The 23181-nt window shown below is 47.7% G+C and overlaps 1 protein-coding gene across 2 annotated transcripts in view; it reads left to right on the forward strand.

The window, feature by feature from the left end:
• LOC115474080 (TNFAIP3-interacting protein 3-like) overlaps positions 1 to 22674 on the forward strand; it is a 62184-nt gene extending 39510 nt beyond the window's left edge. For both annotated transcript variants that reach the window (XM_030209397.1, XM_030209396.1), the window contains 5 exons: positions 5569 to 5712; positions 6223 to 6354; positions 6797 to 7054; positions 8066 to 8191; positions 21345 to 22674. In XM_030209397.1, the coding sequence (XP_030065257.1) occupies positions 5569 to 5712; positions 6223 to 6354; positions 6797 to 7054; positions 8066 to 8191; positions 21345 to 21656 (972 nt within the window). In that variant the 3' untranslated portion in view covers positions 21657 to 22674. The remainder of the gene's footprint in view (positions 1 to 5568; positions 5713 to 6222; positions 6355 to 6796; positions 7055 to 8065; positions 8192 to 21344) is intronic.
• Positions 22675 to 23181: the final 507 nt, after the last annotated feature.

The following is a 23181-nucleotide window of genomic DNA, read 5'->3' on the forward strand; positions in this document are numbered from 1 at the left end:
TCTGCTAATTATTTACTACAAATAATCCAACAAGTACAACTTATTAAAGACTGGTGTTCTGGTTTTGTGCTGTCCCACAGAGGTGGCATCCTGGTTGACATTGGAATGTTTAATAATGTGTCTATGTAAGTTGAGTCTTGTCTTTAGTATCTGGCTTGTTTCTCCAATATAGCATCCTTCTTCACACTTTTTGCATTGAATGATATATACCATATTTGAGACTGAGCATGTGAAGGACCCCTTATGCTAAGTTTATTACCTTTAAAAGTGGACTAACATGGCTACCACACCACTTTATATTTTATTACATATTGTTATTAACATAATTTGTATATCTGTACTTAAATATTAAGATACTGTTATTGCTTTAGTTTTGCTGATGTTGATGTCATTGTGATCCTATTGTAGTTAGAAGATTGGATTTCAGATTATTTTTTGATGCTTCATTGTTAATTGTATGCATTTATGTAGGTCATGATAAACTTTGTAGTTCCATGTCCTGAAAGCTTCTCTGATTTGGTATATTAAAAATAGTTGGACTTAGCCAGGCACTGGCACTGGCTTCCTCTGAAACCTGGTGCATATGTATTCTGTGTGATCAGTAGGTGTCAGTGTTGAGCAACAGCTATGGAATCCTTTACTCTCAACCAGCACTAGTATTTCTGCTACTAGTACTACTACTACTTAACATTTCTAGAGCACTACTAGGGTTATGCAGCGCTGTACAGTTTAACAAAGAAGGACAGTCCCTGCTCAAAGGAGCTTACAATCTAGACTTATCATTTCTATAGTGCTATTAGCATATTTGTCCTGGCTGTTGCAAGGAGCATAATCTCCTCAAAGAAAGGTGCTGGGGTAAAGTGAACATTTAGCTTATGTGAAAAGGACAGCTACTCAGCAGTTTTAAAAGTCACATATTATCCAATAGGTAAGCTGTAAATAATTATGCACTGCCTCCAATGTATGCAAATACATATCATGTATATTGATCATGGATACACTGAAAATGAGACTGGCTAGGAGGTACTCAAGGGCTGGATTGAAAGCCCCTGGACTAGATGACATATGATTCTCAAATATCCTTCTCCTTCCATCTGTCTCTCCAACATATATATTCTTCTGTCTTTTTAATGTTACTTCTCTCTATCGTATTACTTACTCTTTCTTTTCTCACCATATTTTCACCTCTGACTCTTTCACCTTTCTTCTCGTCTGCCTCTTTAACATAAGTACATAAGTACATAAGTAGTGCCATACTGGGAAAGACCAAAGGTCCATCTAGCCCAGCATCCTGTCACCGACAGTGGCCAATCCAGGTCAAGGGCACCTGGCACGCTCCCTAAACGTAAAAACATTCCAGACAAGTTATACCTAAAAATGCGGAATTTTTCCAAGTCCATTTAATAGCGGTCTATGGACTTGTCCTTTAGGAATCTATCTAACCCCTTTTTAAACTCCGTCAAGCTAACCGCCCGTACCACGTTCTCCGGCAACGAATTCCAGAGTCTAATTACACATTGGGTGAAGAAAAATTTTCTCCGATTCGTTTTAAATTTACCACACTGTAGCTTCAACTCATGCCCTCTAGTCCTAGTATTTTTGGATAGCGTGAACAGTCGCTTCACATCCACCCGATCCATTCCACTCATTATTTTATACACTTCTATCATATCTCCCCTCAGCCGTCTCTTCTCCAAGCTGAAAAGCCCTAGCCTTCTCAGCCTCTCTTCATAGGAAAGTCGTCCCATCCCCACTATCATTTTCGTCGCCCTTCGCTGTACCTTTTCCAATTCTACTATATCTTTTTGAGATACGGAGACCAGTACTGAACACAATACTCCAGGTGCGGTCGCACCATGGAGCGATACAACGGCATTATAACATCCGCACACCTGGACTCCATACCCTTCCTAATAACACCCAACATTCTATTCGCTTTCCTAGCCACAGCAGCACACTGAGCAGAAGGTTTCAGCGTATCATCGACGACGACACCCAGATCCCTTTCTTGATCCGTAACTCCTAACGCGGAACCTTGCAAGACGTAGCTATAATTCGGGTTCCTGTTACCCACATGCATCACTTTGCACTTGTCAACATTGAACTTCATCTGCCACTTGCACGCCCATTCTCCCAGTCTCGCAAGGTCCTCCTGTAATCGTTCACATTCCTCCTGCGACTTGACGACCCTGAATAATTTTGTGTCATCGGCGAATTTAATTACCTCACTAGTTATTCCCATCTCTAGGTCATTTATAAATACATTAAAAAGCAACGGACCCAGCACAGACCCCTGCGGGACCCCACTAACTACCCTCCTCCACTGAGAATACTGGCCACGCAATCCTACTCTCTGCTTCCTATCTTTCAACCAGTTCTTAATCCATAATAATACCCTACCTCCGATTCCATGGCTCTGCAATTTCTTCAGGAGTCTTTCGTGCGGCACTTTGTCAAACGCCTTCTGAAAATCCAGATATACAATATCAACCGGCTCCCCATTGTCCACATGTTTGCTTACCCCCTCAAAAAAATGCATTAGATTGGTGAGGCAAGACTTCCCTTCACTAAATCCGTGCTGACTTTGTCTCATCAGTCCATGTTTTTGTATATGCTCTGCAATTTTATTCTTAATAATAGCCTCCACCATCTTGCCCGGCACCGACGTCAGACTCACCGGTCTATAATTTCCCGGATCTCCTCTGGAACCCTTCTTAAAAATCGGAGTAACATTGGCTACCCTCCAGTCTTCCGGTACTACACTCGATTTTAGGGACAGATTGCATATTTCTAACAGTAGCTCCGCAAGTTCATTTTTTAGTTCTATTAATACTCTGGGATGAATACCATCAGGTCCCGGTGATTTACTACTCTTCAGCTTGCTGAACTGACCCATTACATCCTCCAAGGTTACAGAGAATTTGTTTAGTTTCTCCGACTCCCCCGCTTCAAATATTCTTTCCGGCACCGGTGTCCCCCCCAAATCCTCCTCGGTGAAGACCGAAGCAAAGAATTCATTTAATTTCTCCGCTACGGCTTTGTCCTCCTTGATCGCCCCTTTAACACCATTTTCGTCCAGCGGCCCAACCGACTCTTTGGCCGGTTTCCTGCTTTTAATGTATCTAAAAAAATTTTACTATGTATTTTTGCTTCCAACGCTAATTTCTTCTCAAAGTCCTTTTTTGCCCTCCTTATCTCCGCTTTGCATTTGGCTTGGCATTCCTTATGATCTATCCTGTTACTTTCAGTTGGTTCTCTTCTCCACTTTCTGAAGGATTGTTTTTTGGCTCTAATGATTTCCTTTATCTTACTGTTTAGCCACGCCGGCTGACGTTTAGTCTTTTTTCCCTTTTTTCTAATACGTGGAATATATTTGTCCTGAACCTCCAGGATGGTGTTTTTAAACAGCATCCACGCCTGATGCAAGTTTTTTACTCTGCGAGCTGCTCCTTTCAGTCTTTTTTTTCACCATTTTTCTCATTTTGTCGTAATCACCTTTTCTATAGTTAAACGCTAGCGTACTTGATTTCCTAGTTTCACTTCCTTCAATGCCAATATCAAAACCGATCATATTATGATCACTGTTATCAAGCGGCCCTCGTATCGTTACCCCCTGCACTAGATCATGAGCACCACTAAGGACTAAGTCTAGTATTTTTCCTTCTCTTGTCGGCTCCTGAACTAGCTGTTCCATGAAGCTGTCCTTGATTTCATCAAGAAATCTTATGTCCCTTGCGTGTACAGATGTTACATTAACCCAGTCTATATGCGGGTAATTGAAATCCCCCATTATTATTGTGTTGCCCAGTTTGTTTGCGTCCCTGATTTCCTTTAACATTTCCGCATCCGTCTGTTCGTCCTGGCCAGGCGGACGGTAGTACACTCCTATCACTATCCTTTTCCCCTTTGCACATGGAATTTCAATCCACAGTGATTCCAAGGAGTGTTTTGTTTCCTGCAGAATTTTCAATCTATTTGATTCAAGGCTCTCGTTAATATACAATGCTACCCCTCCACCAATCCGATTCACCCTATCACTACGATATAATTTGTACCCCGGTATGACAGTGTCCCACTGGTTATCCTCCTTCCACCAGGTCTCAGAGATGCCTATTATATCTAATTTTTCATTTAGTGCAATATATTCCAACTCCCCCATCTTATTTCTTAGGCTCCTGGCATTCGCATATAGACATTTCAAACTATGTTTGTTGTTCCTAAGTACATCATGCTTAGTACTTGACAGTATTAATTGGCAATCTTTTGTCTGATTTTTATTGTTATTTAAAGATACCCGATCTACTACAATCTCTTTTGCAACCTCACTATCAGGATACTCTATCTTCCCTGTTATGGTGATATCTTTGAAAGATACCTTATCCCGAACCATGCTCTTTTGAGCGACTGTCGGCCTTCCCCCCATTTCTAGTTTAAAAGCTGCTCTATCTCCTTCTTAAACGCCGATGCCAGCAGCCTGGTCCCACTCTGGTTAAGATGTCCTTCTTTCCATTTGTTCCTCTTCCTTCCATCAATAATTCTTCACCCCCATCCTCCCTTCTCTCTTCCATCTCTTGGTCTCTTGTGCATTCAGTTCTCTTTTCTTTCTTACCCTTCCATTCTCCATCCCACGTATCCATCTTCCTCTAACTTTCTCTTTTTCTTTACGCCCCAGTCCTTTCTCTCCTGCTCTCTCAGTTGTTCATTGTCAGTCAATTTTCATTGCCCTCTCTCACACCCCTTCATTATTCCTTTTGCTTTGTCTCTCTTGCTCCTTTATCACTTACCTCCACTGAACCCTCCTACCCATCCTTCCACTCTTCCATCTTTTCTCCTGCCAAGGAAGTGGGTTGAAGATGATAGTGGGGTTAGTGAAAGAAGTTTGTCACTACCGCATGGCAGTTTTTTCATGTTTCCTGTATGTTCTTCTGAAATTATTCATGGGAGAGGGGAAGCAGATATAGGGATAGTAAAGTGCCCCTGACTGACTGTTCCAGGCTAATACATTGCCATTACTCTACTGCTCCAGCTACAGCAGCCCCAGCTTCTAGGAATCAGTAGTTGGAAAGAAGGGCAGGCTACTCCTGAGTCTCCCATAGGAACTATGGATCGGGGGATACCTTTGTTTCTTTACTGGAGAAGCTCTGATTTTGGCCTTTATAGTCTCTGTATTTATTATCCTTAACATAAGGGTGTAGAATTTCAGTTGTGTTATTTATTTATTAGCATTTACTTACCAACGTTTTGAAGAAATTCACTCAAGGCGGAGTTCAGCAAGAATAAGACATAAGCAATAGGTGTGTAGTGCAGTCAGTCAAATAATCTAATCAGACAGATCCTCAGGGTCCCTGTGATATTCTGGCACAGGTAACAGCATCAGCACCTTTTAGTGTTATTGAAGTACCATTCAGAAGATTTCCAAGATGTATCTAATCAACATCTTTGCAAGTACTGAAGAGAGAGAAGTAGGTGAAGATGAGAAGCCTCAGCAAGGTCTGCTATTCTGACTTGTGTAAATGGTAATGAATGCAATGGCCAAGGGGTTAATCTCCTCTTATAACTCTTTTCCAGCTCATAAAACTGAACCAGGAGTGGGACCGGATTTATCATACAACCACCCAGGGGCTGCAGCAGGAGATAGGAGCCTTGCAACAGCAGGTAGTGAGCCTCCAACAGCAGATGGAAAGGCTTTCCATGAAACTGGAACATGAACAGGTAATGCTACAGGGCATAGAATGGGAAAATCCACTTAAGGATTCAAATCTTTACAAAATGAAATAGGGCCCATCATTTCAAAGAAAGAGATACAGTGTTATCTCTCACCCTTGCATGAGATTCAGTCCAGCTGCATATTTGATATTCATTATTAGCGAGGTTCCTTTTGCATCTGGATCTGATCCTCGAGGGCTATAAATCAGTTGAGTTTTCAGGATACCAATAATGATTAGGCATGAGAGATTTCTATGCACATTGCCTCAATTGTCTGCCTCTCTCTTGAATGCATATTAGGCATAGCCTGAAAGCTCTACTAGTTTGCAAATCTAAAGAGCCAAAGGTTCCCCAGTTCTGATCTACATTTTTATCTATTTATTACATAAGCTTGATATACTGCTCATTACACAAAGCTGAGCAAAAATGCTGCTTCTCAGCTTATTGCACAGCTTGGTCTTTTACAAAATACCAACTCCAATCATTCTCTTTCTTTTTATTATCGCACCATGGCAGGAGAAGAGAGAGTACTCTGAGCAAACCCTGGTTCAGGAACTCAAGAAGAACCAGCACTTGCAAGAGTTCATCCGGCATCTGGAGTCCAAACTACATCACAGGAGCAGCAGTAATGAGAGGAGAACTGCAGCCGTGAGTGTCCTGCAAACTCATACCCCTATTTTCAAACACTACTGCATTCTTTTTAATGTTGGTGACACATTAGCAGGAGTTGGGTACATTGGGTTAGATCAAGGATTACTTTTTGTGCTGAAGTGGAATTTTAGTTTGCAGATGATATTGGATTTAGGTTCAAGTTTATTTGATAAGGCCATCTAGGCAGTTTACAGTGGTATCAAATCACAAATATATATCAGATATATTGGTTGGTTAGTGTATATTTGTTTCATGGATCATTGGTAGAGTTTTGATTGGTAAGGGCATGGCAAAAGGAGAAAAATGTTGTTGCCATCCCTTACATATCATTTCACTTGACTTGTGGACTGTTTGTTCCCTTAAGGTCATACTGTTCGCAATCAACACCTCAACACTCAGTGGCTTGTCAGTCAATGACACACGATTGTTCTCTTTCCAGAGCTCTGAGGTGCAGCGAAGATCCAGCCAGTCAGAAGAAAATGCAGACAGGCAACATCTTCATCACAGGCTCAGCTTCAACAAGGCACCCATGCAAACCTGGGAAGGGGATGACGGGATCCAGAGCTGCAGTAAGTCTGGCAAAGCCAGGATTTCTAAGCCCCCTCAACTGCAAAGCCAGACCCTGCCGCCAGAGAGCCCCATCCAAGAGAAAGGCATCACTGAGCTAAAGGAGCAACTGCATGTACTGAAATGCCAGGTAACTTCTCACAGATGCCACTTCAATTTTCAAGCAGTTAAATGTAAAGGGGGTCATGGATTTGATATACCACCTTTCTGTGGTACTGCCAAAGCAGTTTACATATAGTATATGCAGGTACCTTCTCTGTCACTAGTGGGCTCACAATTTAAAAGATGAATACATCTAGGGAGTGTAATTTTAATAACAGAATATCTAGACTACTAGAGCAGGAAAGGGCCTATTTTTAGCCTACTTTATAAAGGTGCTTACTAGCACAAAGCCTGCAGAAATCACATCTAGATTAAAGGTGTGGACATTGCGCCTCTTTGGGAGTAGGTGTAAATATACGCACACACTATATAAATTGCAGCTCCACCCACACTCCAGCAAAACTCTGCCCCTGTTATGCCACACTCCAGGAAAACTCTACCCCTGTTATATACCTACCCCTGGTTTCTATATATCATGCCCAAATTTCTGTGTCCCAACTGTGGAAAACCATCAGGAATAAACATGCAAATAAATTAACTAATGAGCTCAGAAACATCAGTAATTGAGTGCTAACAATTAATTAACAATTAAGTAATTGGTTTACTTGTTATTGCATGGACTAATACCTGATAACAATGGTATTCACAAGCTCCAATTCAACACATCAATTCCATATTCAACCGAATGATACACTTGAGGCTACTATATATTTTAAATTGGCAAGACATTGGTCTGAGCTTTTATCAATAAATACCAACTTAAACAATTTAATTTCATATCATCATAATTTCCCCCACAAACATAGCTAGACAGCAACCTACTAGTTTCATCAGCCGACCCAGTGACCCGCAGTTGTGCCCCATCCCACGGTGGTGACGCACAAGACTTGCCAGGCCAAAGACCCCCATAATTTTTTTACAGGCCACGTTTTATTTAGAAGAATTGTTGGGAGATTTTATTTTATCTATGTACTATGCACATTGCCTCTTTAAGATCACACCCTCTGTTCCATTCTCATTTCATCTTATTGCTTTATAGACAGAGATTTACAAGACTGACTACAAGAACGAGCACAAGGACCGGCAACGCATCACAGCAGAGAATGAGCACTTACGGAAGAAAGAGGAAGAGATGAGGCAACAGGTGCTGTTACTGCAAGAGCAGGTTGGTTCTCTGTGGAGTCTACAATACCAATTCCACTTAGAAAGACTACTGTGGTCGGTCTGAGTTATAGCTGAAGCAGACAGTTTAGATTTCTGTTGTTACTTGCTTCAGGCTTTACATTTATTTATTTATTCATTCATTCATTCTTGTATCTCACTATTTCCCCAAAACAAGTTTTGGTTCAAAGTGGCTTACAGGTGACACTTAGGTAATATTACAGTGATGCATTACAGTTACATCGTGTTGAGGAACTTAAGTACCGTGTATGCTTATCCATAGAATTTCCTAAAAAGATAGGCTGCCACTGGAAGTCTCGGCAGCTGTTTAAAAAAAAAAGCGATGTGGCAGCAAAGAGGGTCAGTGGCAGTGGGCAGGACACACTAGGGATCTTTCCTGCCCCGAAGAAGCCACTTGACCACTAGGGTGGCTTGAGGTATGTGCCAGGAGGGCACCCCGTGGCTAGGGAGAGGAGAGGCAAAGCTCAGTTCCATATCATCAAGCTGATCAATCCATAGACTGGTGGGTTGTGTCCATCTACCAGCAGGTGGAGATAGAGAGCAAACTTTTGCCTCCCTATATGTGGTCATGTGCTGCCGGAAACTCCTCAGTATGTTCTCTATCTCAGCAGGTGGTGGTCACACACAGCAGCAGCTCTGGCTAGGCCTCCAAGCCTAATTTTTAGGTTTTGTTGAGTGCCTGGGGTTGAGGGCTCTTTTGAGCAAGTGCAAACCTGGTGGTGCCAGGTCCCTCCTTTTCTCCCCCCTCCCGCTGGCTCCGTTTAAAAAAAAAAAAAAAAAAATTTAAACGTCCTTAAAGGCGTTTATTTCGACGTTTATTTAAACGTTCATTGCAGCTACTCACTGGGACACCAGTTCGTTACAGCTCGGAGCGGACAGCAGGTAATTTTTACCTTTTTATAGCGGGCAGGGGGTTCCCCGATTCTTCTCCTCGTGGCATATGGCGTCGGAGGGCGAGGGCGCAAAGGGTCGCTCCCCGGATCGCTTGAGCGCTTCTAGAGGGGATGCGGGGGTCTTACAGCCTGATTCGCCCTTGTTGGGTGACAGTTTAGTGACCGATGAATGTCCCGGTCCTTCCTCCGGCGTGGCGGTTTTTCCCGCCATAAACGCCCATCCCCCGCTCCTCGCCTCCGCCATCTTGGCCGGCCACGCGGCTCGGACAGCTTCTTCGTGGGCCGCCCTTGAGGTTGGAGACATTAATGCCATGAACGCCCTTAATTTGGGCGACGGCACAAAAGCGGCTAAAGTTAAGCGCCGTTCTTCCCGCGCGGCTCCTTCGCGGAGTGTCGCGCCGGACGCCATTTTGGATGCGCAGCATATCTCTCCCCCGCTCTTGCGAGCGCCGGTTGAGGGTGCGTCTAGGGCTGTTGCCCAGGCTGCGGAAGTACACAGTCTGGGGGGTTTCTCCCCCGAGTTTGTTTTGCTGCTGCATCAGGCTTTCCTCATGCAAAACGCTGCCCCTGCTCCCTCGTCTGGTAAAGAGGTTGAGGTTCCCAGAGGTAAACGCCCTCGGGTTGATTCCCAGGCCTTGGAGGACTTTGTCTCCTCCGATGTAGATGAGGGCAGCGTGTCTGAGGTCTCCCAACGGTCCTTTGCGGATTCCTTGGAGGAGACGGATCCCCACTCGGATGGAGCGGATGACCCCTCTGCAGCGCGGCTTTTTAGCCCAGAGGATTTGCCCAACCTGTTGTTACAGGCCATGGACACTTTGAAGATTTCCTCTCCGGAGGACGTCTCTCCCTCAGCCCCTGTTGGCTCTGCCATTATGCTGGGGACGAAGCGCCCGCCTAGAACCTTCCACGTGCATGATGCCATGCACACCTTAATTTCGGCTCAATGGGATGTCCCGGAAGCGAGCCTTAAAGTGGCTAGGGCTATGTCCCGCCTCTATCCTTTGGCTGTGAGTGAACGTGAGGCCTATCTGTGGCCTACCGTGGATTCTTTAATCACTGCGGTGACTAAGAAAACGGCGTTGCCGGTGGAAGGTGGCACGGCCCTAAAGGACGCCCAAGACAGAAGATTGGAGGCGGCTGCTTTAAGTTTGCAGGCCTCAGTTTGCGGCTCCTATGTGGCCAGGGCGTGCCTGACTATGGTGCAGCGGGCTTCCCCCTCGGATCATTCCTTGAGGGCTGATTGGCCGGCCCTGGAATCGGGCTTAGCCTATTTGGCAGACTTGCTGTATGATGTCTTGAGGGCCTCAGCTAAAGGCATGGCTCAGACAATCTCTGCGCGGCGGTGGCTTTGGCTGAAACATTGGTCTGCTGACCACGCCTCTAAATCCCGCCTGGCTAGATTGCCTTTTAAAGGCAAGCTGCTCTTTGGGGTCGAGCTGGACTCAATCGTGACCGATCTCGGCACGTCTAAGGGCAAGAAATTACCAGAGGTCAGGGCTCGGGCTAGTACTCGTCCCGGTACCTCCAGAGGACGGTTGCAGGAAGCCCGTCGGTACCGCCCGGGCAAGTCGGGTTCCTCTGCCCCCTCTTCCTTCAAGAGGAATTTCTCCCCCAAGCAGCATTCTTTTCGCAGAGACTGCCGTCCCGGAGGTGCTTCCTCCGGTCCTTCCCCCAGGGTCTCGTACCCAATGACGGGGCCTTGGTCCACGCCCCAGTGCAGATTGGAGGACGGCTGTCCTCGTTTCTGGGCAAGTGGACCACAATAACTTCAGACGCGTGGGTGCTGGAAGTCATCAGAGACGGCTACAAGCTAGAGTTCTGCCGACCCTTAAAAGACGGGTTTGTACTCTCTCCCTGCAAGTCTCCGGTCAAAGCTGTGGCAGTGCAGCAGACCTTGGACAATCTGATCCGCCTGGGCGCGGTCGTTCCTGTGCCAGAAAGTCAGCTTGGCAAGGGACGTTACTCCATTTACTTTGTGGTACCAAAGAAAGGAGGTTCTGTCCGGCCTATCCTCGACCTCAAAGGGGTCAATCGGGCCTTGAAAGTGCGGCACTTTCGCATGGAGACTCTCCGCTCTGTTATAGCGGCAGTGAAGGCAGGAGAGTTCTTGGCTTCCTTGGACATCAAGGAAGCGTACCTGCATATTCCCATCTGGCCTCCTCATCAACGCTTCCTGCGTTTTGCAGTCCTGGGACGACACTTCCAGTTCAGAGCCCTCCCATTCGGGTTGGCTACTGCTCCGCGGACCTTTTCCAAAGTAATGGTGGTCATCGCGGCCTTCCTACGAAAGGAAGGGATACAAGTCCATCCTTATCTGGACGACTGGTTGATCCGAGCCCCCTCTTATGCAGAGTGCGGCAAAGCTGTGGACCGGGTAGTTGCTCTTTTGAGCTCCCTGGGATGGATCATCAACTGGGAGAAGAGCCAGCTGCGCCCGACTCAGTCCCTGGAGTACCTGGGAGTTCGATTCGACACCCAAGTGGGCAGAGTGTTCCTGCCAGACAATCGGATTGTCAAACTGCAGGCTCAGGTGGACCAGTTCCTGGGAGCCTCTCCTCTTCGGGCTTGGGACTATGTGCAGCTGTTGGGCTCTATGACGGCCACGATGGAAGTAGTGCCCTGGGCCAGGGCTCATATGAGACCACTTCAACACTCCTTGCTGCAGCGCTGGACTCCGATGTCGGAGGATTATGCTGTGCGAATTCCCTTGGACCCAGCAGTGCGCAAGGCACTGAGCTGGTGGATGCAGACAGACAAATTGTCTGCGGGAATGCCTCTGGTGATCCCAGAGTGGATTGTCGTCACGACGGACGCCTCTTTGTCGGGCTGGGGAGCCCACTGCTTGGGAAGGACAGCGCAGGGGCTCTGGTCTCCTGCAGAGGCAAAGTGGTCTATCAACCTCCTGGAACTCAGAGCCATTCGGTTGGCGCTTTTGGAGTTCATCCCGGTACTGGTGTGGTAGCCTGTACGGGTCCTGTCGGACAATGCCACGGCTGTGGCCTATGTCAACCGCCAGGGAGGTACCAAGAGCGCCCCTCTAGCCAAGGAGGCTATGTATCTTTGCCAGTGGGCGGAAGCGAACCTGGAGCAGCTTTCAGCGGCCCACATTGCCGGAGTCATGAATGTCAAGGCGGACTTTCTCAGTCGCCATACCTTGGAGCCCGGAGAGTGGCAGCTATCTGCTCAGGCGTTCTTGGACATCACGAAGCGCTGGGGCCAGCCGAGCCTAGATCTGATGGCGTCATCGGCCAATTGCCAAGTGCCGCGCTTCTTCAGCAGAGGACGGGACCCTCGATCCCTGGGAGTAGATGCTCTTCTCCAACAGTGGCCGACACAAGAGCTCCTCTATGTGTTCCCGCCCTGGCCCATGTTGGGCAGGGTGCTAGACCGGGTGGCAAAGCATCCCGGCAGGGTAATCCTGGTGGGTCCGGATTGGCCCAGGCGTCCCTGGTATGCGGACTTGATCAGGCTCTCAGTGGACGATCCTCTGCGACTGCCAGTGGAACAGGGCCTGTTACATCAGGGTCCCGTGGTGATGGAGGATCCCTCCCCCTTTGGTCTTACGGCCTGGCTATTGAGCGGCAGCGTCTGAGGAAGAAGGGCTTCTCAGACAAGGTCATCGCCACTATGCTGAGAGCGAGGAAGCGCTCTACTTCTACTGCTTACGCCAGGGTTTGGCGTATCTTTGCAGCGTGGTGTGAAGCAGGCTCTCTTTCTCCCTTCACTGCTCCAATTTCTTCAGTGTTGGCGTTCCTGCAAGAAGGTCTGGAGAAAGGCCTGTCGCTCAGTTCCCTTAAAGTCCAGGTAGCGGCTCTGGCTTGCTTCAGGGGCCGCCTGAAGGGTGCTTCCCTGGCTTCACAGCCAGATGTGGTGCACTTTCTCAAGGGAGTTAATCACCTGCGCCCTCCTCTGCACTCAGTGGTGCCTGCGTGGAATCTCAACCTGGTGCTAAGAGCATTGCAGAAGCCGCCTTTTGAACCCTTGTCGAGGGCATCTCTGAAAGACCTGACGTTGAAAGCAGTCTTTTTGGTGGCTATCACTTCAGCCAGAAGAGTTTCCGAGCTCCAGGCGCTCTCATGTCGAGAGCCTTTTCTGCAGTTCACTGAGGCAGGAGTGACTATTCGCACAGTGCCTTCCTTTCTGCCCAAGATTGTTTCTCGCTTCCATGTGAATCAGCAGCTCTGTCTCCCTTCCTTTCGTAGGGAGGACTACCCAGAGGAGTACTCTGCTCTTAAATATCTGGATGTGAGACGAGTCATCATCAGATACTTGGAAGTGACCAATGATTTCCGGAAATCGGATCATCTGTTTGTCCTGTTTGCAGGTCCTCGTAAGGGTCTGCAGGCTGCTAAGCCTACAGTGGCAAGATGGGTCAAGGAAGCCATTGCAGCGGCTTATGTGGCCGCGGGGAAGGTGCCGCCTATCCAGCTGAAGGCTCACTCCACGAGAGCTCAGGCGGCCTCGATGGCAGAGGCCGGATCCGTCTCCTTGGAAGAGATATGCAAGGCGGCAACTTGGGCTTCGGCTCATACATTCTCCAAGCATTACCGGTTGACTGTGGCTGCACGGGCGGAGGCCCGGTTTGGAGCTTCAGTGTTGAGGTCAGGGATTTCTATGTCCCGCCCTGGGTGAGTACTGCTTCGGTACATCCCACCAGTCTATGGATTGATCAGCTTGATGATATGGAAGGTAAAATTATGTATAATCATACCTGATAATTTTCTTTCCATTAATCATAGCTGATCAATCCATAGCCCCTCCCAGATATCTGTACTGTTTTTATTCTGGTTGCATTTCAGGTTCAAGTTTAGTCTTCAGTTACTTCAGAAAGACTTCGTGTTCAAGTTCTTCCTTCACTTGGATTCTTCAAGAGTTGAGACGAGTTTGTGTTACAGTGAGCTGCTGCATTCCTCTCCCCTCCGTTTTACGGGGCTGGATTGAGATTTAAATTCTGCCGGCACTCCCTCCCGCTTCGTGCGGCTGTAGGGCAGCTTTGTACCCCTCCCGCTTCGGCGGTGTTAGGGTCAGTCAGCTCCTCCCGCGGTTGCGGTTGCAGGATAAGCCAGATCCCCCCGCATCGGCGGGGTGGTGTCCCTCCCCCGCTCCGGGGGGATGAGCTGGACGGATTCCCCTCCCCCACTTGTGTGGGGATGAGCTGGGTTAATTCCCCTCCCCCGTTTCGGTGGTGGTGAGCTGGGCAGAGTGTCCCTTCGTGGGTGTAATTCTCTAAGTGCTGAGTCCTGCGGATGGAGCTTTGATATCGACATACTGAGGAGTTTCCGGCAGCACATGACCACATATAGGGAGGCAAAAGTTTGCTCTCTATCTCCACCTGCTGGTAGATGGACACAACCCACCAGTCTATGGATTGATCAGCTATGATTAATGGAAAGAAAATTATCAGGTATGATTATACATAATTTTACCATACTTGTGCATTTCCATGGGAAGCCTGCAAGACCTGGGTCCATCCCTGCAGGATCCCCGAACGCTTGGAGGGGATCCCTGTAGGAATCCCACCATCTCCGCTCCCGTGCAGCTCTCTAGTTTCCAGTGCTGAGCAGCTTTGCAAAGTACACACAGTGCTCCCTCACAACTGTAGCCACAACAACACTACCTGTGTGTATTGTTTTCTCTGAGGACAAGAAGGCTGCTTGTTCTCACATGTGGGTCGACGTCTGCGGTGGCCCAGGAATCGGAAGATTTTGCAAGCAAAATAAAACTTTCTGGAGAGATCTGTCGTGCGAGTAGCTCGGACGACTTCCCGCCCGCCGCGCGAGCGTGGTTCCTTAGTTCTTTTTTCTCCGCAGTGAGGTGCGGTTCAGTTTTCTGCTCGCCCCTCTCTCAGGCCCAGAAAGAACTTCGTTTTTGGCTTTTGCCTTGTTTTATTCTTTTACTTTTGTTTAAAAAAAATACCACTTACTGATCCTCTGAATTGATTATATTAGTCATATTATCATTATTGGTCATTATATTTTACTGCTTTTTATTATGTGTTATGTAAATCATTCTACAGACATATCTTCCTTATTTCTTACATAGTAATATGTTAATTTAGAACAAACCTCTTACTCTGTTCATAATTATACCTTTCGCAATATAATGTAAGCCACATTGAGCCTGCAAATAGGTGGAAAAATGTGGGGTACAAATGCAGCAAATAAATAAATATAATTTCCTGTACTTTCTTTTGCTTTTATTCCCCTTTTAAGCCGTTTGGCCGTGCGGTCGGGTTTTCCCCTTTTGTGCTCCTTTCTTTTTTTTGGCACAATCACGTCGTTTGATTTCGCCAAAGCCGTTTTTCCTTTCATGTCATCGAAGACACCCAGCGGCTTCAAGCATTGTACTCGGTGCAACCGGACCATCTCAGGTACCGATACCCACTTGGTGTATTCAGTGCCTTGGGCCCGACCGTAGCCCAGCCACTTGTAGTCTGTGTCTTTGTATGAAGAAACGGACTCAAGCATCTCGAGAGATCCAGCGAGAGAAGCTTTTTGGGGCCTGGTCCGGTCCCTTGACGTCGACATCGGGAGCTAAGGTAATGGCTGCTGAGAGACCAACTCGCGCTGGGAGCAGTGAGGCGTTGAGTGGGTCTCCACCTGCCTCGAGGCCTCCTGTTATGCAGGAGGTGCTGATGCAGCAGTCTCCTAGCAGCCCGGTACCTGCTCCCAAGCCTCCATGGATTCTGACACTGCCTGTTCCACCGGCCCCGCAGCCTTCTCCGATGGCGGCTCTCAACAAGCGAATCCGGGCCTTGTTTCCAGAGCTTCTGGAGCGACTACTGCGACAGTCAGCTTCGGTGTCGGGGGTGCTTGCGCCTACTGTATCACCTGCTGCAGCAGTGTCTGGCCCTTCTCCTGTGGTGAGGTCTCTGCGGTGCCTGCGGCATCGGCTGCCTCCCAGGTCGACTCCCCTTCGACGTCTGTGGAGGGAGCTTCGCCCCAGTCGGATCGGGTGTCGACTTCTCGACATGGCCACAGAGGACATCGTTCCTTGGCGTCGAGGCAGGTCCAGTGTCGGAGCACCTTGACACAGGTTGTATCCGACACTGAGCAGGAGCGTTTGTGGAGTCAGAGGAAGATCCTAGGTACTTCTCTTCTGATGAGTCCTTTGGGATTCCTTCTGACCCTTCCCCTCAACTTGAAAGAAGGCTATCTCCACCCGAGAGTCTGTCTTTTTCCTCTTTTGTCCAGGAAATGGCTACGGCTATTTCCTTCCCTGTGGAGGTTGAGGATGAGCCAGGACTGAGATGCTCGAGGTTCTGGATTATTCTTCTCCGCCTAAAGAGGCTGTGACAGTCCCTCTGCATAAAATACTGAAGGAAGTCCTTATGCGAAACTGGTCCGCCCCTCTGTCTGGCCCTGTGGTCCCCAAGAAAGCTTAATCCCAATATCGGATCCACGGTGAACCTGGATTGATGAGGTCCCAATTACCCCACAATTTCATGGTGGTGGATTCCGCTCTCAAGAGAGCTAGTACTAGAGACTATGCTTTGGTGACCCCAGGCAGAGAAGCTAGGACTCTTGACTCTTTTGGGAGGAGGACGTACCAGGCCGCTATGCTCGCCACCAAGATCCAATCTTACCAGCTCTTCATGAGCATGCACTTGCGGGACTCGATACAACAACTGTCGGGCTTGGTGGATGCACTCCCTACGGAGCTGGCAGAGCATTTTCGCCATGTGGTCAGGCAGCAGAAGGCGTGTCGAAAGTTCCTGGCCAGGGGTACGTTCAACACTTTTGATGTAGCATCCAGGATCGCTGCTCAGGGTATAGTGATGCGCAGACTCTCATGGCTGCATGTCTCTGACCTGGATCATTCTGTCCAGCAGCGAATGGCGGATGTTCCTTGCCGGGGGGGGTGGGGGGGGGGATAATCTTTTTGGTGAAAAAGTAGAGGATCTGGTTGATCAGATCAAGAAGCATAATGATGCTGTGGATTCTCTCTCCCACCGGGCGCCTTCTGCTACAGCCTCCTCATCTAGGAGGTATTTTGGAGGGAAGAGGAGTGCTCCCTATTCCTATCCTAGGTGTAGGTACACTCCTGCTTCTCAGCAGCCTGCCCAGGCTCAGCCCCAGCATGCTCGTTCTCATCAACAGCATGCGTCTAAGGCCCACTCTGCTCCCCAGCAAAAGCAAGAGACAGGCTTTTGACTGGCTCCAGTTCAGCATAGCCTCAGTAAAAGTGTCCGTATCAGATGACTTGCCGGTAGGGGGAGGTTGACGTTTTTTCACAAAAGGTGGCCTCTCATAACCTCCGACCGGTGGGTTCTTCAAATAGTCCGGTTAGGATACACCCTCAATCTGGGACCCAAACCTCCAAGTTGCCCACCAGGAGTTCATTCTTACAGCTCCCAGCACAAGCAGATACGTGCAGAGGAACTCTCCACCCTTCTTAATGCCACTGCGGTCGAACCCGTTCCACCAGGGGAAGAAGGGCTGGGATTCTATTCCAGGTACTTCCTTGTGCAAAAGAAAACAGAGGGGATGCGTCCCGTCCTAGACCTAAGGGCCCTAAACAAATTTCTAGTCCCAGAAAAGTTCAGGATGGTTTCCCTGGGCACCCTTCTTCCCATGATTCAAGAGAACGATTGGCTATGTATGCTCTCTGGACTTAAAGGATGCTTGCACACACATCTCAATACTTCCAGCTCACAGGATATCTTCGATTTTGGCTAGGAGCACAGCACTTTCAGTACTGTGTACTGCCCTTTGGTCTAGCGTATGCGCCCAGAGTGTTCACAAAGTGCCTGGCAGTAGTCGCAGTGTTGCTACGCAGACTGGGAGTGCATGTGTTCCCTTATCTTGACGATTGGCTGGTGAAGAGCACCTTGGAGGCAGGTTCTGTACAGTCCATGCGAATGACTATTCAGGTGCTAGATCTACTGGGTTTTGTGATCAATTATTCCAAGTCCCATCTCATCCCAGTTCAAAAATTGGAATTCATTGGAGCTCTGTTGAACACAAGGACAGCTTAAGCTTATCATCCCGAGGCATGGGCGGACAACCTCCTGTCCCTGGTGTCCATGGTTCGAGTATCTCAACAGATCACGGCTTGGCAGATGTTGAGACTTCTGGGGCACATGGCCTCCCCAGTTCATGTAACTCCCATGACATGTCTACACATGAGATCAGCTCAATGGACCCTAGCTTCCCAGTGGTATCAAGCTGTGGGGAGTCTAGAGGATGGAATCCAACTATCCACCGACTTTCGGAATTCCCTTCAGTGATGGATGATTCGATCCAATTTGACCTTGGGACGTCCATTCCAAATTCCTCAGCCACAAAAAGTGCTGACGACAGATGCATCCCTCCTAGGGTGGGGAGCTCATGTGGATGGGCTTCACACTCAAGGAGCCTGGTCCTTTCAGGAAAAAGGTCTTCAGATCAATCTCCTGGAATTGCGAGCGATCTGGAATGCTCTAAAGGCTTTCAGAGACAGGCTGTCCAACCAAATCATATTGATTCAGACAGACAATCAGGTTGCCATGTATTACACAAACAAGCAGGGGGGCACCGGATCTCGCCCTCTGTGTCAGGAAGCCGTTCAGATGTGGCTTTGGGCACGCCGTCACGGCATGTTTCTCCAAGCCACTTACCTGGCAGGCGTAAACAACAGACTGGCCGACAGATTGAGCAGGATAATGCAACCTCACGAGTGGTCTCTGAACAGGGACGTAGTCAGCAAGATCTTCCGAACATGGGACACTCCCTCGGTGGATCTTTTTGCCACTCAGATCAATCACAAAGTCCCTCAGTTCTGTTCCAGGCTTCAGGCCCCTGACAGACTAGCGTCAGATGCCTTTCTCCTTCATTGGGGAACGGGCCTCCTGTATGCCTATCCTCCCATGCCTCTTGTAGGAAAGACTTTGCTGAAACTCAAACAAGACTGCGGAATCATGATTCTGATTGCTCCCTTCTGGCCGCGTCAGATTTGGTTCCCTCTTCTTCTGGAGTTGTCCTCCAAAGAACCGTGGAGATTTGAATGTTTTCCAATCCTCATCACCCAGAATGAGGGGTCGCTTCTGCATCCCAACCTCCAGTCTCTGGCTCTCATGGCCTGGATGTTGAAAGTTTAGAATTCACCTCCTTGGGTCTTTCAGAAGGTGTCTCCCGAGTCTTGCTTGCTTCCAGGAAAGATTCCACAAAGAGGTGTTACTCCTTCAAATGGAGGAGGTTTGCCATCTGGTGTGACAGCAAGGCCCTAGACCCTTTTTCTTGTCCTACACAGACCCTGCTTGAATACCTTCTACACTTGTTAAAGTCTGGTCTCAAGACCAACTCTGTAAGGGTTCATCTTAGTGCGATTAGTGCTTTTAATCGCTGTGTAGAGGGTAAGCCTATCTCTGGACAGCCTTTAGTTGTTCGCTTCATGAGAGGTTTTCTTTTGTCAAAGCCCCTGGTCAAACCTCCACCAGTGTCATGGGATCTCAACGTTGTTCTCACCCAGCTGATGAAAGCTCCTTTTGAGCCACTAAATTCCTGCCATCTGAAGTACTTGACTTGGAAGGTCGTTTTCTTGGTGGCTGTTACTTCAGCTCGTAGACTCAGTGAGCTTCAGGCCTTGGTAGTTCATGCACCTTACATTAACTTCCATCATAACAGAGTAGTCCTCCGCACGCACCCTAAGTTCCTGCGGAAGGTGGTTCCATCTGAACCAGTCAATTGTCTTGCCAGCTTTCTTTCTCCGTCCTCATACCCGCCATGGCGAAAGCAGTTTGCATACCTTGGACTGCAAGAGAGCATTGGCCTTTTTCATGGAGCGGACACAGCCCTTCAGACAGTCCACCCAGTTGTTTGTTTCTTTCGATCCCAACAGGAGGGGAGTCACATCAGAAAACGCACAATCTCCAGTTGGCTCGCAGATTGCATTTCCTTTACTTATGCCCAAGCTGGGCTGACTCTAGAGGGCCATGTCACGGCTCATAATGTTAGAGCCATGGCTGCGTCAGTGGCCCACTTAAAGTCAGCCTCTATTGAATAGATTTGCAAGGCTGCAATATGGTCATCAGTCCATACATTCACATCTCACTATTGCCTTCAGCAGGATACCCAACGCGACAGTCGGTTTGGGCAGTCAGTGCTGTAGAATCTGTTCGGGGTTTAGAATCCAACTCCACCCCCCTAGACCCATTTTTGTTCTGTTCCAGGCTGCTAAGGAGCTTAGCCGAGATTGGGTGGCAGAGCCGGTGGCGGGAGGCGGAGATGGTGCTGGGCAGACTTATACGGTCTGTGCCAGAGCCGGTGGTGGGAGGCGGGACTGGTGGTTGGGAGGCGGGGATAGTGCTGGGCAGGCTTATACGGTCTGTGCCCAGAAAAGGACAGGTACAAATCAAGGTAAGGTATACACAAAAAGTAGCACATGTGAGTTTATCTTGTTGGGCAGACTGGATGGACTGTGCAGGTCTTTTTCTGCCGTCATCTACTATGTTACTCATATAGACAAACTTAGGTTGGACGGTACTGCAGGGCACGTTGGGCAGCAACTGTTCTCCGACAATTTTGTGTACCTTGTTGAATCTTACTTGTTTTTTCTGTAGAGCTTTTTTTCTGTAGAACTTTTTGATTTTTTTTATGAGGTCAGGTTGTTAACCTGACATTCAACCTTCCTTCTTTTTCATCCAGACTTGGGACTAGATAAACACACAGAATCCTTATATGGAAAAAGGATGGAATCAAAACAAAACTTAGCAGTGCTTAGACAGTAACACCATAGTTGGAAAGCAAGGCAAGTGCTGGGCAGACATCTAGGTCTGTATCTCAAATATGGGAAAAGAGGGCAGTCTTTTATGAACGTCTGTCCTGATTATGGAAAGGTAGATCAGGTTTGACTGGAGTGGGCTTCAAAGGCAAATCCAGCAGTTGGGAAGTAAGGCCAGTGCCAGGCAGACGTCTACAGGCTGTGACCTGAAAATAGCAAGGTCAGATCAAGAACAAGTATTCATACTTTCTATCACACTCAGTGGCTCTGGCCTCCTTATTGGATAGACAGGATGGATTTTGTCTGTCTTCATCTGTCATCATTTACTATTTTACTATAATATGGCTTTCCTGAAAACCAGGCATGTCTGTGGCCTTTGCGCATTAGAGTTTCACTATCCCTTATCTGAACAAAGGCTCTTACATTTCCTCATTCTGTTTCAAGAACATTTATTCCTCAGATTAATTCCAATATTAAATAAAGCTAGCTTTGTTTTATATCTATCCCTTATTTTTCTTTCTGCTCCTTCCCCTCCCCCCACAGCTGAAGATCTATGAAGACGACTTCAGGAAGGAACGTTCCGACAAGCAAGTGCTTCAGCGACTCCTGAAAAGCAAAGCTAATCCTAAGGACCCCCTGCTGGTGCACCGCTGCAACAACGAAAACCATGAGAAGCCACTGGCACCCTTGCCAGCCAGGACCCCAGCTCCCTCACCTTCTGCAGCCGGGTGCAACAGCAAGAGCTGCAACAAGCATTGTACGAGGCACAGTCACAAGCATAGTGAGTGTCCCAAGTACAGCCATCTGAGGGATGTGGAGGTGCAGGCCTCTCCTTTCTCCATAGACTACAAATAACTTCAGGACATCAGTTTCTGGCTCTTGTCTACTGGATGTAAAGTTCTCCAGGCACAGAGACAATGATCTTCAGATGCTGAAGGTTGCTGAATGAAAGCAATTCCTGGTTTAAAAGATAATTATTTGAAAGCACATTAAGCGAACCAGACACCATATAGAGCTACCATCCACTGTCTTAATTGTTATAATTTTTTTTTTTTTGTTACATTTGTACCCCGCGCTTTCCCACTCATGGCAGGCTCAATGCGGCGGGCAATGGAGGGTTAAGTGACTTGCCCAGAGTCACAAGGAGCTGCCTGTACCGGGAATCGACTAATTCCTAGCAAGATTTGTGTTGAATTTTCACAGCAGTCAGGCTTTCTCTCCCTCGCTTTTTACTGTTGGGCAGAATTGCGTTCTGCAAGAGTAACAAATATTGCAGATAGACCCAGTGGTTTTCCTGCCTTATTTAGGGCGCTGAAGGCCAATATAAGGCCAGCCATTCTTATGCCTTCAGGAACACCTAAGAACAATACTGTGAATCATGCTGTTTTCTTAGGATTTGTTGAGTTTTGTGTAACCTATAGGACTTGCTCTGCAGGGACAGAGTGAACCATAATTCTAATCAGTTCCATCAGAAAAGCTGTACCAGGACTTTCTTGTGAACAATTATTTAATGCCAGGTGAAGAAAATCTCCAAGCAGTCTAGATTTTTGGACTTGTACTTCATTTAGAAGTATGACATCCAGTTATGAACCTTTACAGGATTATTGTGGGAGGAGTAGAATTGAGATGATTACAATTGTTGAATTTAATTATCAAAATCCTTAGAGGGGGAAGGGTGCGTAAGGTTTGCTAGGGTGCCCAATACTCTTGCACTGCCCTTGCATAAAGTCACTTAACCCTTCATTGCCTCAGGTACATTAGATTCTATGCTCTCAGAAGACAGGGAAATACCTGGAATCAGGGTATATTTTAATATTATGTATGTATTGGGTTATAAGTGTAATATAAGTAAGTAAATAAATGTTACTTGAAAAGTGTGAGCTAAATCCTGTCCTCTCAATACCAGTGCTGTTTCCTGATGGCTGGGGCACATGAAAGCTTAAGGTAGTCATGTTTGTACATTTAGACAACAATCAGACTCCAAAGTACATTGCACACTGACTGCCAGTGGTGTAGCTAGGTGGGTCGCCACGGGAGTGACCGCTCCCCTGAACGGACTTCTGGCGGTGCCGCACCTATTTTTCACGTGATCTGTGGTGTTAAAAATATACACCGGCACCGTCAGCAGTCCGCTCGCCCCACGCCTTCTCTACTCCCTGTGCGCCCTCAGCCTGGCTACGCTTCGGTTGACTCCCAATGCTCAGCTACTCACTAAATTCTTACATTTAGAGTAGAGTATGATCCATAACATTTTTTTCTGAAAGCCTCCACTGCCACTACAATGCAGATGATACTAGCAAGTTAATTCTTCAGAGAGTTACACTCATCCAACGCTGAAAGAGTTTTGTTTCAAATTAAAGCAACACCATTTCTGCACTGC

Source organism: Microcaecilia unicolor, chromosome 7, assembly GCF_901765095.1.
Source record: "Microcaecilia unicolor chromosome 7, aMicUni1.1, whole genome shotgun sequence".
In the NCBI taxonomy this organism is placed as follows: Eukaryota; Metazoa; Chordata; class Amphibia; order Gymnophiona; family Siphonopidae; genus Microcaecilia; species Microcaecilia unicolor.